Source organism: Crotalus tigris, unplaced genomic scaffold (genome assembly GCF_016545835.1).
Source record: "Crotalus tigris isolate CLP2741 ecotype Arizona unplaced genomic scaffold, ASM1654583v1 scf7180000018160.1183395, whole genome shotgun sequence".
Classification (NCBI taxonomy): domain Eukaryota; kingdom Metazoa; phylum Chordata; class Lepidosauria; order Squamata; family Viperidae; genus Crotalus; species Crotalus tigris.
Window position 1 is genome coordinate 580,248 of NW_024096855.1, and position 14,442 is coordinate 594,689.

General features: G+C 34.9%; 1 protein-coding gene across 11 annotated transcripts in view; it reads left to right on the plus strand.

Moving 5' to 3' along the window:
• WNK2 (WNK lysine deficient protein kinase 2) overlaps positions 1-14,442 on the plus strand; it is a 128,363-nt gene that overhangs the window by 88,666 nt on the left and 25,255 nt on the right. For 10 of the 11 annotated variants that reach the window (XM_039348566.1, XM_039348561.1, XM_039348564.1 and 7 more), the window contains 6 exons: positions 1,511-2,523; positions 7,680-7,749; positions 8,619-8,674; positions 8,829-9,442; positions 12,984-13,192; positions 13,846-14,061. In XM_039348566.1, the coding sequence (XP_039204500.1) occupies positions 1,511-2,523; positions 7,680-7,749; positions 8,619-8,674; positions 8,829-9,442; positions 12,984-13,192; positions 13,846-14,061 (2,178 nt within the window). The remainder of the gene's footprint in view (positions 1-1,510; positions 2,524-7,679; positions 7,750-8,618; positions 8,675-8,828; positions 9,443-12,983; positions 13,193-13,845; positions 14,062-14,442) is intronic. The other variant, XM_039348568.1, reaches the window with a different exon arrangement.

The window sequence follows — 14,442 nt, forward strand, 5'->3', positions numbered from 1 at the left end:
AAGCATAAGAGTTCTTAAACTATGGGTTGAGCAAAAAGTATGTGCACACAAAATTTAACTGCTATCAGAAATTGCTTCCACTATACCTAAACAAATCAATATCTGGCTGGTCCAAGCAACTCTATAGCAAGTTCTAGCAGAGCTCCTTTAAAAAAATATTATTATATTGCCACTTAAAGTTCCATTTATTTTTGCAATGATCAGTGCACCATCAAAATAGAAGATCAGGTTGGGAAATAAGATCAGCATGCTAAGATCAGATGTAGAACAGATAAAAGAAAATAAGCTGAGAAACAAGATGACCAAAGAATGCCTGATCAGTTCCAATAGTAATAGGTGCCTTGAGTGCAATTCCAAAATATCTGGAGCATTACTTAAATACCATCAGCATTGACAAAACCACCAACAGTCAATTGCAAAAGGCATTTTTTTTAGAATAGCCTACATCCTGCAACGATACCATTAATATTATCATATAACATCTGCCTTCCTCAGGTCTTTGAGAAGGATTTGATAAGTGGACAAAAATGTCAAATCCAGTCTAAATATCTGTCTTATTGTGTGACTAACCATAATAAATGGGGAAGCAAGATGGACTGTAAACAAATTTAATAAAAAAACAAACAAATAAATAAAACAATCGAAGATAGCTAGTACAAATTTAATAAATATATAAATAATATAACTGAAGATAGCTAGTACAAACACAGAAGTATAGAGAACAAAATTAATCTTTGAAAATTTATATCCCCAATCCTCTAGTTTAGAAAATACTTTTAAAAAATACAAGAACACATAACCACATTCCATTAGCTATCAAAGCAATAATGTCATCCTATGTTATGTAATTTATGGAAAAGTCCATTGTATATTCATGAGAAAATGCGAGTAAAAAGGGCAAATAGATACTATGTTTATTATGAAATTAATTTTTATCTTGTGGACTCCTTGAAAGGGAGTCAAAGATTCCCAGTAGTTTGGAGACCACACTTTGAGAACTGCTGTTTTACAAGAAAATATTTATTTCAATCATTTATTTGCTGTGAAGATTGAAATAGTTGGCAGAATCACAGTGTCATAACCTATCTACAAAGCGTACACATTTATGGACATTGCCCTGAACAGGTTTTGTTTTAGACGTGCAGATGTAATTGAAGTTCTTGTCATATAAATTACTTTTAAGTGTTACGTAATACACTGAATGCCTTGATATTAATTTTGATTTTCCAGTTGGTTAAAATGGGACAGTGCATCATTATGGTTAATACCCAATACAGTGCAATAGAGTTGTATTAGAAAAATCACTAGGATGAGCTGTCATACTCTGTGCAATTAAGCATGAATAATTGTTTCATCTAAAACAATTTAGCTGGGAAAATATTTCATCTTTCTTAATTCTTTGGAAAAATGTCTAGTGCTCAATAGTTGTTGAAATCTTTGTATAAGTGTTTAGATTTTACAAAGTCATTTTCTGAATTCAGAAACTTCCTTTTGCTTTTGTTGTTTATAGGCCTGGAGCTGTTGGATGATCAGCAACAGAGCTCTGCAGTGACAGAAAAACAAACAAACATATCTTATCAACATCTTTCTAATCAACTTAACTCCAATGAATGTCCCAGGGGAACTCCTCCTCCTTCTCCTTTAACACAAGTTTCTGTTCCCTCTTCATTAACTTCCCTTTCTCAGGTCCATCCAGAAACATTCACCGTAATTCCTCCAGTGTTAGCTTCAACCACACTAGAAAAAGTTGCTGAAAGTACAGGTCAGCTACAATGCCCTTTGCTACAACCAGACCTAGCCAGTCAGTGTGACACTCTTGCCCATAGTACAGCTATATCTGAAGAACATTTTGAGGATAAGATCCTTCTAAATGCCTCACAGCACACACTACAAAAGATAGATGAGAAAAAAAAAATTCCCAATACAGAACATGAACACAGCACAGCTGGACTGCCAAAACCATTTCAGTCTGTTCCTGTGCAGACAACAGAAAGTTCTTTGCCTATCATCTCTGATGCTCCCATTTTGGAACTTGAGTCTTCAACCCAAATCCCCAGTTTGCCAGACAACACTCAGCTTGGCCAGATATCACATTCTTTTGTAGATCAGACATCTCCCATATCCACTGTCTCTGAACCTCCAATTTCAGCAACATCTCAACTTTCAAGTCCTCCTCACCTCTCAACAGCTGTACCCCAGTTGCATATGCCAACCCAGTCCCAGCCGGTTGCATCTACTGGCTCTGCCATGACTGCACCCCAACCACCTTGTTTGGTAGAATCAGATGGCGAAGGACCACCAAGAGTTGATTTCACTGACAACACAATAAAAAGTTTGGATGAGAAACTTCGCAACCTGCTGTATCAAGAGTATATTCCAACATCATCTGCTTCAGCAGCAACACCAGACCAAGTGGATGGTGAATTTAATCTGGCACCTTTGCCTGCACTTGTGTTAGATTTGAAAATTCCTGGAGTTGGCTTGGATCCTCACATGGCTAAAGATCAACCTTCTCCAATTCTGGCAAGTCAAACCATTCGTTTAGAAGTCATACAGATGCCTATTAAAACTGCTGTAGTTCTAATAGATATTTTTAAAATTGGTCCTATTGCTGACTTCTAAGGCAAAGTTATAATTGTTACCTACATTACCTACAATTACATTTAGTCATATCCTTTATATTTAAGTACTGAGGTACTCAAAAAAACAAAATGTAAATATTTTATGTTTCCAATACTGTATTAAAAAAAGAAATCAGATGCCCCTTACCAAAATTCATCACATCATAATAATATCTTGTTTACATTGACAATTCTTTGAACTCAGGGTTATTGAATCAATTTTAATATCTTAAACTAAAAGATGATTAAGGGCACTATTTCAAAATAGTAGTAATAGTAATAGTAATAGTAGTAAAGTTGGAAGGGACCTTGGAGGTCATCTAGTCCAACCCCCTGCTCGGGCAGGAAACCCTACACCATTTCGGACAAATGGCTGACCAGTCTCTTCTTAAAAACTTCCAGTGTTGGAGCATTTACTGCTTCTGGAGGCAAGCTGTTCCACTGATCAATTGTTCTCACTGTCAGGAAGTTTCTCCTTAGTTCTAGGTAGGACTCATCGCCTTATTTTATTGGCCTGAGTAGAAAATATCTATCATAGCAGAATTTCCCTTTTCACTTAAAGTTGGTCTTTTCTCACTTTGGCCTTTATTAATGTTTTACAAGATATGATGTGGATAGAGACCAATCATATTGTGTCACATTTAGTAGCCAAATATAATATGTGATTTTTAACACTGGATTCCAAAATACACTTGATAAAGATGTCCTTCATGAGTAAAAAGCATAAACTTGCTAGAGTTTATACCAGTTGAAATGAAAGAATATAATTTTCTTTCTCTCCCAGTATTATAATTCCAAATTGCATCAATTCATTCATCTCTATTGTATTGACAGAAAGTCTAGGTAACACATTTCATCAGTACTCAAGAAAAGGTATAAGCACTGTAAAGAACACCATCTTCAATTAATTTATTTTAAGTACATTGGTCTCAGAATCTCTTAATTCAGTGAATGGATGTATGTCAAAATTCATAAATATTTGACACGAGAATATTCCACGTTCTGAGTCTTCAGGCAATAAAGAGAGTCTATTCCCTGGAATTGCTCAAGGAACCAGAAGATTTCCCAGTGGTTAGATTACTTTTTAAACATCTGGCCCACAGAATTAATTCAAAAAGAAACATGCCTTACAAATGTTTTTTGTATTTTCTGGACTTCATTAAAAAACAATACATTCTTAATAAAGGAAGTGCTTGAGAATGGAAACTATTCAATCCAATCCTTGCAATTCTGTACTAGGGATACATGCAGATGCATGCACATATACAAACATTCACATATTTTGTTAGATCTTTCAAACATATCTCTGTTATTCTATCTATCCCTTTTTCTAATTGTTCTTAAGTTCAGATACTGGAATTCCTGGCATAGTTTTTGACTGTTTTCAGATTCATGTTAGTATTCAGAATAAGTTCCAATATTCTACTGTTGTAACTTCTTACAATTTCTTACAAGTTCTTACATGTTTGTAATAACGTGTATCTAGGGTATCTTACAGGATTATGTGATTCATCTCATGATCTCGGTATTTGAGATTATGCTTTCTTTGTGACCTGTAGAGTCCTAGGATTCAAGTTAATTAAAAAAATCTACAGCTTCTTTCTTAATAGCTGGTACATCTATATAACATATACAAATACGGTTGTTGTTAGTTGTGAAGTCGTGTCTGACCCATCGTGACACCATGGACAACATTCCTCCAGGCCTTCCTGTCCTCTACCATCTTCTGGAGTCCATTTAAGCTCACACCTACTGCTTCAGTGACTCCATCCAGCCACCTCATTCTCTGTCATCCCATTCTTCTATTGCCCTCAATCTTTCCCAGCATTAGGCTCTTCTCCAGTGAGTCCTTCCTTTTCATTAGGTGGCCAAAGTACTTGAGTTTCATGACTCTAAGACTGACCGGTTTGATCACCTTGCAGTCCAGGGAACTCGCAGGAGTCTTCTCCAGCACCATAGTTCAAAGGCCTCAATTCTTTTGCACTCAGCCTTTCTTATGGTCCAACTTTCATAGCCATACATTGCAACTGGGAAAACCATGGCCTTGTCTATGCGTACTTTTGTTGGCAGGGTGATGTCTCTGCTTTTTAGTATGCTGTCTAGATTTGCCATAGCTTTCCTCCCCAGGAGCAAGCGTCTTTTAATTTCTTGGCTGCAGTCCCCATCTATGGTGATCTTGGAGCCCAGGAAGATAAAATCTGTCACTACTTCCATTTCTTTGCCATCTATTTGCCAGGAGACAAATACTCCTGCGAGTCCCCTGGACTGCAAGGTGATCAAACCGGTCAGTCCTAGAGGAGATCAACCCTGACTGCTCTTTAGAAGGCCAGATCCTAAAGTTGAAACTCAAGTACTTTGGCCACCTAATGAGAAGGAAGGACTCACTGGAGAAGAGCCTAATGCTGGGAAAGATTGAGAGCAATAGAAGAAGGGGATAACAGAGAATGAGGTGGCTGGATGGAGTCACTGAAGCAGTAGGTGTGAGCTTAAATGGACTCCAGAAGATGGTAGAGGACAGGAAGGCCTGGAGGAACTTTGTCCATGGAGTCGTGATGGGTCGGACATGACTTCACAACTAACAACAACAAATACGGTAAGCATCACTATTTAAGAAAGGAAGAAAAAAAAATCATACATTTTCATGGCTAGATTCCTAGAAATCATTATTATCAATTTGAGAGATCTAATGTGGGCCCAAATCTGATCTACATCTCCAGTATGTTTTCAGAAATAGATTTGCATCTAATAGAGCTTGTTTTATAATATATGATAACTTTTCTGGTCTGTGAATATACTCATCACGTATCCAGGCATTTTCCATTTCAGAGCCAGACAGTAATAATATCAGATATGAGACTATCAAGTTGGCAGTTAGTGATGGCTAAAAATTACCCAGAAGAAAAATACCCCTTACTATCATCCTTCTGAAGGTCCAGTATTTTCTCCTGACCATCATGCCATATGGCACCAAGCTAAGCAGATGCTATGTGTTGATTCATCCTGTAAAAATGTGCATAGTGTCTTAGCTAGCAAGGGATAAATTCCTCAGACACCTTTTCAAATGCTCAGTGTCCTATGTTCCTCTATGCAAGTTCTGAAATCTGTCTTGACAAAACATGGAAGCATATGAATTGAAATATGTGTGCATATATCTGTACATACAAGTTCGATGTACAATCATTTTTCACAATTAGTTTTGCCATCTATATTTCCTGAATGTAATAATTTGTCCACCATTGGACAATTCTCTAATCTCTGAATAAGATTATTACCCAAATTGTGGCATGGGCTTACTGCTCTCTCCCTGTAATTCTGGTCTCAGTGTGGTTTGTCTTTGAAAATATATTTGTTTTTTTAAAAAAGTAGCTGTCCATGAATAAACCGTGTAAAACGCGTTTGATTTCATCCTTAATAAAACCAAATTAGACATGTTTCATTATTTCTTTCTAGAACCAACTGTGATAAAAATTAAGCTATTACCAAGTAGAATTTAGGTTCTTCTTTAAACAGTTGCTTATGCCTGTCATTAATTTCAAAAACCAAATCCAACCTTTATTCTATTAGTTTATTATATTATTATGTTAACTTCTCAAAACTTCTCAGTTCTTCTGATAAGATACTTCCTGTTAGTATTTGTTAGGTGTTCCTATTTGTCAGTATTCTGCTAGGGTTGTGAAGAAGAAAGTTCCTTTTCAGAAAAGGACTTCAACATTACCTTTCAGTCCAAAAATGAGATTATTTTGAACACATGCTGGTCCAAATGGAAAAGTTCTTTAGATATGAATGTATTGCTGAACATTTTGAATAATTTAATGGCCCAGCTAGTGTAATTCATATCTTACGATCATTTTCAACATTGCATAGAAAATTCAAACAAGAAGGGAAAGGAACTTACCTGAGCATTTGGCAAAATGAAATTCTTTAACCAAGTTGGAACAGCACAGACCTGGTAAAGAGTAATATAAGTAGTCCTTGACTTTCAACCATAATTGAGCCCAAAATTTCTGTTGCTGAGTGAGACATTTGTTAAGGTAGCTTTGCCCCATTTTACAACATTTCTTGCCACAGTTGTTAAGTGAATCACTGCAGTTCTTAAATTAGTAACAGAGTTGTTAAGTGAATCTGGTTTTCCCATTGACTTGTCTTGTCAGAAAGTCACAAAAGGTAATCACATGACCCAGAACATTGCAACCGTCATAAATACAGATCAGTTGCAAAGTGTCTGAATTTTGATCACCTATCATGGGAGATGAATCAATGGTTTTAAGTGTAAAAGTAGTAAGTTATAAGTAATTTTTTCCAATACCTTTGTAATGTTGAATGGCCACTAAATGGACTGTTGTAAGTCAAGGACTCCCTGTATGACTTAGACATCTCAAACATAAAACTTTTTTCTCAAATATATACTGGAGATATGTCAAAGATGAAATCATTATTATGTAAATTAATCCTAGGGCCAAAGTAAATTACACATAAAAATATGTATGTGTGCTCATGTGTATATTTTTTTATTATGTTTGTAGTTTTTTTTTTTTGTATACTGCCAAGCGCTATATGGTTGTGGCACTTTAGAAATCAAATAAATGAACTACTTCCTGTTTTCCTTGATTTTAATGTAACCATGTGGTACAGTATGAGCTAGGAACATGAGAAAGAAGTCCACCCCTAAAATAAGAAAAGGGAAGATTGACTTCGTTTCTTTTGCATAATGTCCCTCTTCTAGAAAACTATTCTGCAGTACTTTGAAGTCAGAGTAATAAAAACAGGAAGAGAGACAGCATAATAACAGATTTTACATATCATTTAGATTGAGAAAAAAATTGTAATATAATATGAATTCTATCAGAAAATAGAAATTTATATGAAATATTTAGCATACTAAATATTAACCATGTGGTGTCAGAAGGGTATGAAGCCTCCAAACAGTGCTTTGCAAATCAGTGACTTAAGAGTGCTTTGCTTTAAGATGAAATATAAAAATAATCTTAGAGTTTATATATTTCTATACAGATTAAAACCTTGAAAGATTAATTTAAATTGTTATACTATTTCTTACAGGAAAAATCCGATGTTATTTGCACCGGGATTCAGCATTCTGAAACAAACAAACTATTATCAAGCAAAGCAGGTAATAGAGCATAACTGTAATGTCCATTTTTCTTTCTAAATATCCATATGAACAACTAATATGTGGTAGTTTTTAGACATAATTATTAAGAAAACTAGGAATTAGTGAATGCGTGTATCACAATAGCAATGCAGAATGTAGTAATTTCAGAATAAAATTTAATGTGTGATTCTCATGAAAATTTATAGAAATCTATTGTGATGATTTTAATATATGAAATATGTTAAATATGAACTCTATATAAGTAATGCTTTTACTTCTAGTGGGGAAGCCAAACCCTATAAATTATATGCATATGGTTTTAAACAACATGCTCTATCTTTTGCATATTGTATACATGCATTATTCAAGTAATTTTTTCCAGAAAAATCCAACGGGCAAATTAGGAAACCATGATTTTGTTCCCTATTGTACACATGGAAAGCAGGGGGACATTTTTTTCTGAACTGATTTTAAGTAGAAAAAATTGAAATGTCTCTGTTTTTAATTATGAAGATCACGTATCATTTTTCTATGATACATATTTGAACATTATTTTACTGAATAATGATTGTAAGAAACAAATATCCTATTTTTCTTTAAATCTTCTTAATAGATTATATTAGACATTTCATAGAATGCTCATCTCATTGAAATTATAATCTTAAATCATGGTGATATCACGCGTTGGATCTACCACCACGATTTATGTTTAATTCATATATAGCTGACCTATAGTCTTGAATATAACAGTGAAACTAGAGTTATGGCCTTTGAGGATTTTTTAAATAAGAAATTTTCATATTTAATGTTCATTTTGCACTAAAATTTGCCAATCCAGATATATGCATATTTTCTTTTTGTTTGTTTGTTTCCAATATATTAAACAGGTCAAGATGCAAATGTCAGTTCACCTACTACTATCCTAACATCAGGATACACTCAGGTACTGTGATCTTGTATTGTTTTTTTCCCTACATCTTATCCCACTCCTCAGACAATTGCAGCTAACAAAGGGTACTGTTAATTTCTATAAAAATAAAGTTTAAAGGCAGGTAACATGTTAACCAACTAAGCCTTTCTTTCATTTGTTATTTCAGGTTGTTTCTTCTTCACTTACAGCAGACCAGAAGGACATTGTTTACAGGAATGAAAAGGAAAATGTCAATGTATTACTTGAAAAGAAATCTCAAAAAGATGGTTCTATAGACTCCGATGTTAATGTCAAAGAAGCTGAAACACCAGCAAAAACTATAGGCAGATTTTCAGTGATCAGCACTCAGGATGAATTAACTTTATCATCTGTGCATTCCCTGAGGTATTCTGCACCCCCAGATGTTTATCTGGACCATCAGCCTTCTAGCCCTGATACAAAGTCACCTCTGTGTCGCTTGCAGACAGCTTCCTCTTTTGATGTTCTTTATGGAAAAGATTCTAGTGATTCTGGAGATGAATCTCTCCTAGGAAAACAAGATGCATCTCCATTGTCATCTCAGAGTAGTAGACCGGGAAATGACAACATTAAAAAGACTTCGTGTATTCTGCAAAAGTCAGTAAAGTCAAGTTCACAGGGCCTTAATTCTCCAAATGGATCAAAAATCCCAACTATCAACATAACTTCTTTCCATTCTCAGTCATCGTACGTGAGTAGTGACAATGACTCAGAGTTTGAAGATGCAGACATGAAAAAAGAATTGCAGAACCTGAGAGAGAAGTATGTTTCCATTTTATCCAGAGGGTCTTTAGTGCATATGTGCTTGAGCAGCTTATACAGATACACTTTGACATATTTTGTCATTTGTTCCTTTCTTTTAAAAGCAAATTGTTTTATGTATTTGATGTATAATATTCTTTCTATGTTTTTGTTCTCATTTTGTTGATAAAAGCAACATTCTGCAGTAAAGAAAAATTGGACATCATGTATTACAAGACAAAAGTGGCTTTATCCACCAAGAGGCATTTTAATTGCCTTCAGAACTGCAAAATAAATGGTATTCACATCGAGCAAGGACATCATATACTTAGGAATCTTTTTTTCAATCATTTACCCCTTGGAAGAATTAAATAAAAGATAGTATTACTTGAAAATACTTTCAGCAATATAATTTGGTTTGCTAATTGAAATGGCAATAATTTTGTCCCAGACACAGTAAAATTATTTATGACAAATGTATGCTTTGTCTATAGAAGACATGTGAACTCTTGAGGCAATCCATTCTAAATTGTTAAGAGTAATGTTTTGCGTCTCCTATTGTCTTGGTCCTCTGTGGCTGCAAATTAATCTTGTCTCCACTAAGGCTTATTTGAGAATTTGTTGATTAAAGTATTGGTAAACTAGTCTCAGTGAAAGAGTCTTTGGGCTAGATAATTCCTAGGCTTTTTGTTTTTATTCATTTACTATTAAATTTATACACTGCCCATCTCACTGTCCCGTCTGGAAGAAATGTATGGTCTTGGATTTAAATTATTGTGGCTTCTCCATCTAAGTCTAGATGATGATGCAGCTTGAGAGAACCACATATAGACAGAACAGGGACCTTGATTTACAGAGAGAGATATGAGTAAATCTCCATATTATTGCAATGCCAACCTCTATATTGAACTTTTCTTTTGTTCAGTTACTTTTCCAACACCTTTTTCATCTTACATCATCTGTTCTGTTGCACTAACCTATGCATCACCAATTGTATTTTGAAGAAATAACATCCTTGTTAATTAAACTTATGGATTGGCTTGAAAGATGAATGCTTCCTTACTGTGAACAAATTTGTCCATAAACAATTTATAGATATTTGTTACATAAGTATCTTTATGTGATTGCATAAGACTCTAGGCTTTATAGAGAAAATATCTGCAGATTGTTTTTCTGCTGTTTCTACATGTTGTTATGCATTAATTTCTTGATTTTCTTTTTTTTCTTACTATGTTAATCTCCTGTTTTGTTTTGTTTTGTTTTGTTTTTGATTATGTATCACTTGGTTGGTGTGATCTCTTACCAACAGCATAGATAGAGCTTTGCGATGACCTGTCTTCAATCTGACCCCTAAAAATCTTATAAAACTGCTACTGTTACAATTGAATCCATCCACCATGCTGTTGATTGTTCTCTTTCCTTCCATCTTTCCCAGCATTATGGACTTCTCAAGACAGCTAAGTCTTTCCATAATGTGCCTTGAGTGAGACTCTGTATTAATTTGTGTTATAATCTGTTGGATTGTTTTTTCATTCACATCCTTAGATGTCTTCTCCAACACCAAAATTGAAAAGTACTCTTTCTGTCTTGTTCTTCAAAATCCAATTTTTTGTTTCCACAGAGTGTCACAAGTGCCTCCATCATTCTGAATGTTGTGGGTACAGGCATATCATGAAATCCAAGTATCTTTTGCAAGGCCTTCATTAATACCCTGCCAACTGCCAATCTATGGCATATTTATAACAACAACAATAATAATGTTGGAAGAGATCTTGGAGGTCATCTAGGCCACCCCCCTGCTCAGGCAGGAAACCCTATACCATTTCAGACAAATGGCTGTCCAGTCTCTTCTTAAAAACTTCCAGTGTTGGAGCATTCACCGCTTCTGGAGGCAGGTTGTTCCACTGGTTAATTGTTCTAACTGTCAGGAAGTTTCTACTTAGTTCTAGGTTGCTTCTCTCTTTGGTTAGTTTCCATCCATTGCTTCTTGTCCTGCCTTCAGGTGCTTTGGAAAATAGCTTGACACCCTCTTCTTTGTGATAACCCCTGAGATATTGGAACACTGCTATCATGTCCCCCCTCATCCTTCTCTTCATTAAACTAGACATACCCAATTCCAGCAACTGTTCCTTATATGTTTTAGCTTCCAGTCCTCTAATCATCTTTGTTGCTCTTCTCTGTACTCTTTCTAGAGTCTCAACATCTTTTTTACATCGTGGTGACCAAAACTGGATGCAGTATTCCAAGTGTGGCCTTACTAAGGCATTGTACAGTGGTATTAATACTTGATTCTATTCCTCTGTTAATGCTTGATTGCTGGTTTCTTTACTGTTAATTGTTGATAGTTGATCCTAAATGGTAAATGCTATGTTTAGTGTCAATTTTTAAATTAGTTGCTGGACCTATTGCCATTCATCTTGACTTGCCTATTTTTAATTGTAGTCCTATTTTATTCACTGTGCTCTTCGACTTTCGTTAGTAGAATTTCAGTTCATTTGTATTTTCAGACATCCAAGCATAGCAAAAGTTTTGATTTACTCAGCTGTACTGTACTGGTACTTTAATCTTTCTCAATTTTAATAAATTTTAATTTAATTTAACATTAATAATTACTATTATTTATTATTTGTCTTTAATGGCAAAGTCTCCTTTGAGTTGAACTGGACTGCTGATGGCACATACAATATGGCCACATAGTTTTCTTAGCAGCAATACAGAAGTGATTTTCTTTGGGGATGGTAGTATACAAGCCTGGGACTTCACAGTCTAGCTTACAGCCTTCATATTACCTTTGGATTTTTCATCTAAGTACTACCCATTTAGCTTCTGAACCCAATCAAATTACTGCCTCTTGATGAGAGGAGATCCCCTACTAATGCTTGAAACAAAATCATCAGTATTCTTGGCCAAATTCAAAGTCTTCTGGTTCTTGTTTCAGTTTTTCAGGGTTTCAAACTCTTTTTTTCTGAGTTTCTTTATTCCTTATTCATTGACAATATTGCATTTCAATGAAGTAGTCATTTCCTTGTAACTATTGCATTTTCTCCTATCCTATTACTACCTCTTTAACAAATAAATTTATAGATAGATTATTCTTCTGGTTCCCCTATCAAAAACCTCTCTATACTGTTTGGTTTATTTTATATTCTGTATAGTGGAGCCTTCTTTTCTTGAATCTTTTTGCTGTTTCATGATGGTCCTTTCACTATATTTAGCACTTGACTGTCAAAACAATTTGCTGTTCTCATTGTTTTGATCATGCAACTCCTTAAAATATATATGCTGGCGTCTTCACTGTTCCTGAATGATTCATAAGCTTGCATAAATGTACCTTTTTCATCATAGAGATGGTTTTCATATTTGGACCATAATCCATGATGAGAGCCACCAACTTTCATTTTGAAATTTATGTCCTGCACTGTAATTTTTTAAAAAAATATTTGATAATGATGTAATAAAAATGCATATCCTAAGACATTTTCTTAGAAATAGAGTTTTTAGAAATAGAGATGTCTTAATTTAAGAGTTACTTTCTTTCAGTGTTTTCATGTTTATTCTTCAGACACATGAAGGAAATTGCTGAGTTGCAGTCCCAACAGAAAAAAGAAATAGAAACTTTGTACCTTCGTCTGGGAAAACCACTCCCACCCAATGTCGGATTCCTTCATTCTGCTCCACCAAGCGGCCGCCGAAGAAGAACAAGCAAGCACAAATTAAAAACTGGGAAATTGCTAAACCCCGTTATCCAGCAGCTCAAAACATCAAGTACAAGTATGTTTAAAAGTGATATTTTCCTTTTAACATATATCCAGTGAAAATTTCAAATTTCGATTATTTTCTTAGGATTTTGTTTCTGTTTTTTGCAATTGTATTGTTCAATCAAAGGAAAGGGGGTAAAGCTCTATAGGTTGGCTTTATTTGTCCTTAGTTTTCATGAGGAAGGGAATTAAATTAGGTTGAACCATATTAAACAGTTGGTGTAAGTTCCTTTCTGTTTTACTTTATGTGATTATCCCTCTTTTATTTACATTGTAAAGCAAGGATGGTTCTTGAGATTGGTGCATCACTTGGCAGTATTAAAGCTTTTCCTTTCATTCTTTAAACATTAAAATAATCAAGATAAATAAAATTAGGTGAAGCATGGACTTGATGGAGACCAACATTAGTGTCTGCGAACATCACATTGGAGACATTGATGCTACACTATGGATAAAAATTGTAAACTATAGTCATTGTTGATTTTTATATATAATGAGAATTTACAGAAATGGTTAATTCTCTGAAACTGGTTTTCTGAGCATGTATCAGCAATGGATTTTGGTCAATTAAAAAATCTTCAGAATATTTTAAGTTTTCTTCAGATAATAGTTTCAGATTCTCTTATTGCTTCCAAGCTTAATGATTTTTGCATACATCCTGTTTAGGCAATATATCAGAGCATAAAGACCCTTTGGTTAAGGGAAGCACTAGAGCTCTAACAGACTCTACTGAAGCAACCGGACTGACTGTGTCCACATCAGCCATACTTGAGAGCTCAGTTCAGACTCAGCAACCTTGTTCTGTCAAGGCTTCATTGTCCTCTGATATTTGCTCTGGAGTAGCTTCTGAAGGAGGTGATGTCCGTGGAAATTCTGGCCAAGGTGATTTTATATCTTCAGAGTCATCTTTTATTCAATGCTTAAAACAGTCATTTTTCCACAGGGGAACAAAAATATGTGTTAAAGTGAGAAAAGGAAGTTTAAGGCTTTCTTTTTACTTGCTTTACTGATTAGATTTCTAAACCACCTTTCCTCCAGGACCTCATGGTGGTATGTATAGCACTCCATGCTCCAATTTTTCCTCACAAAAACAACCTGTGAGGTAGGTTTAGCTAGGGAGAATGTCCAGCCCCAACCTCACCAAGAAACATCTGCTCAGCACATTGATTCAAAGCCTGTAGAAATGATGCTAACAGCGATACAACTAGAAAAGTTACTGATGTAAATCTAATAGCAATTTCACTGACCGTGCAAGGGATAGAT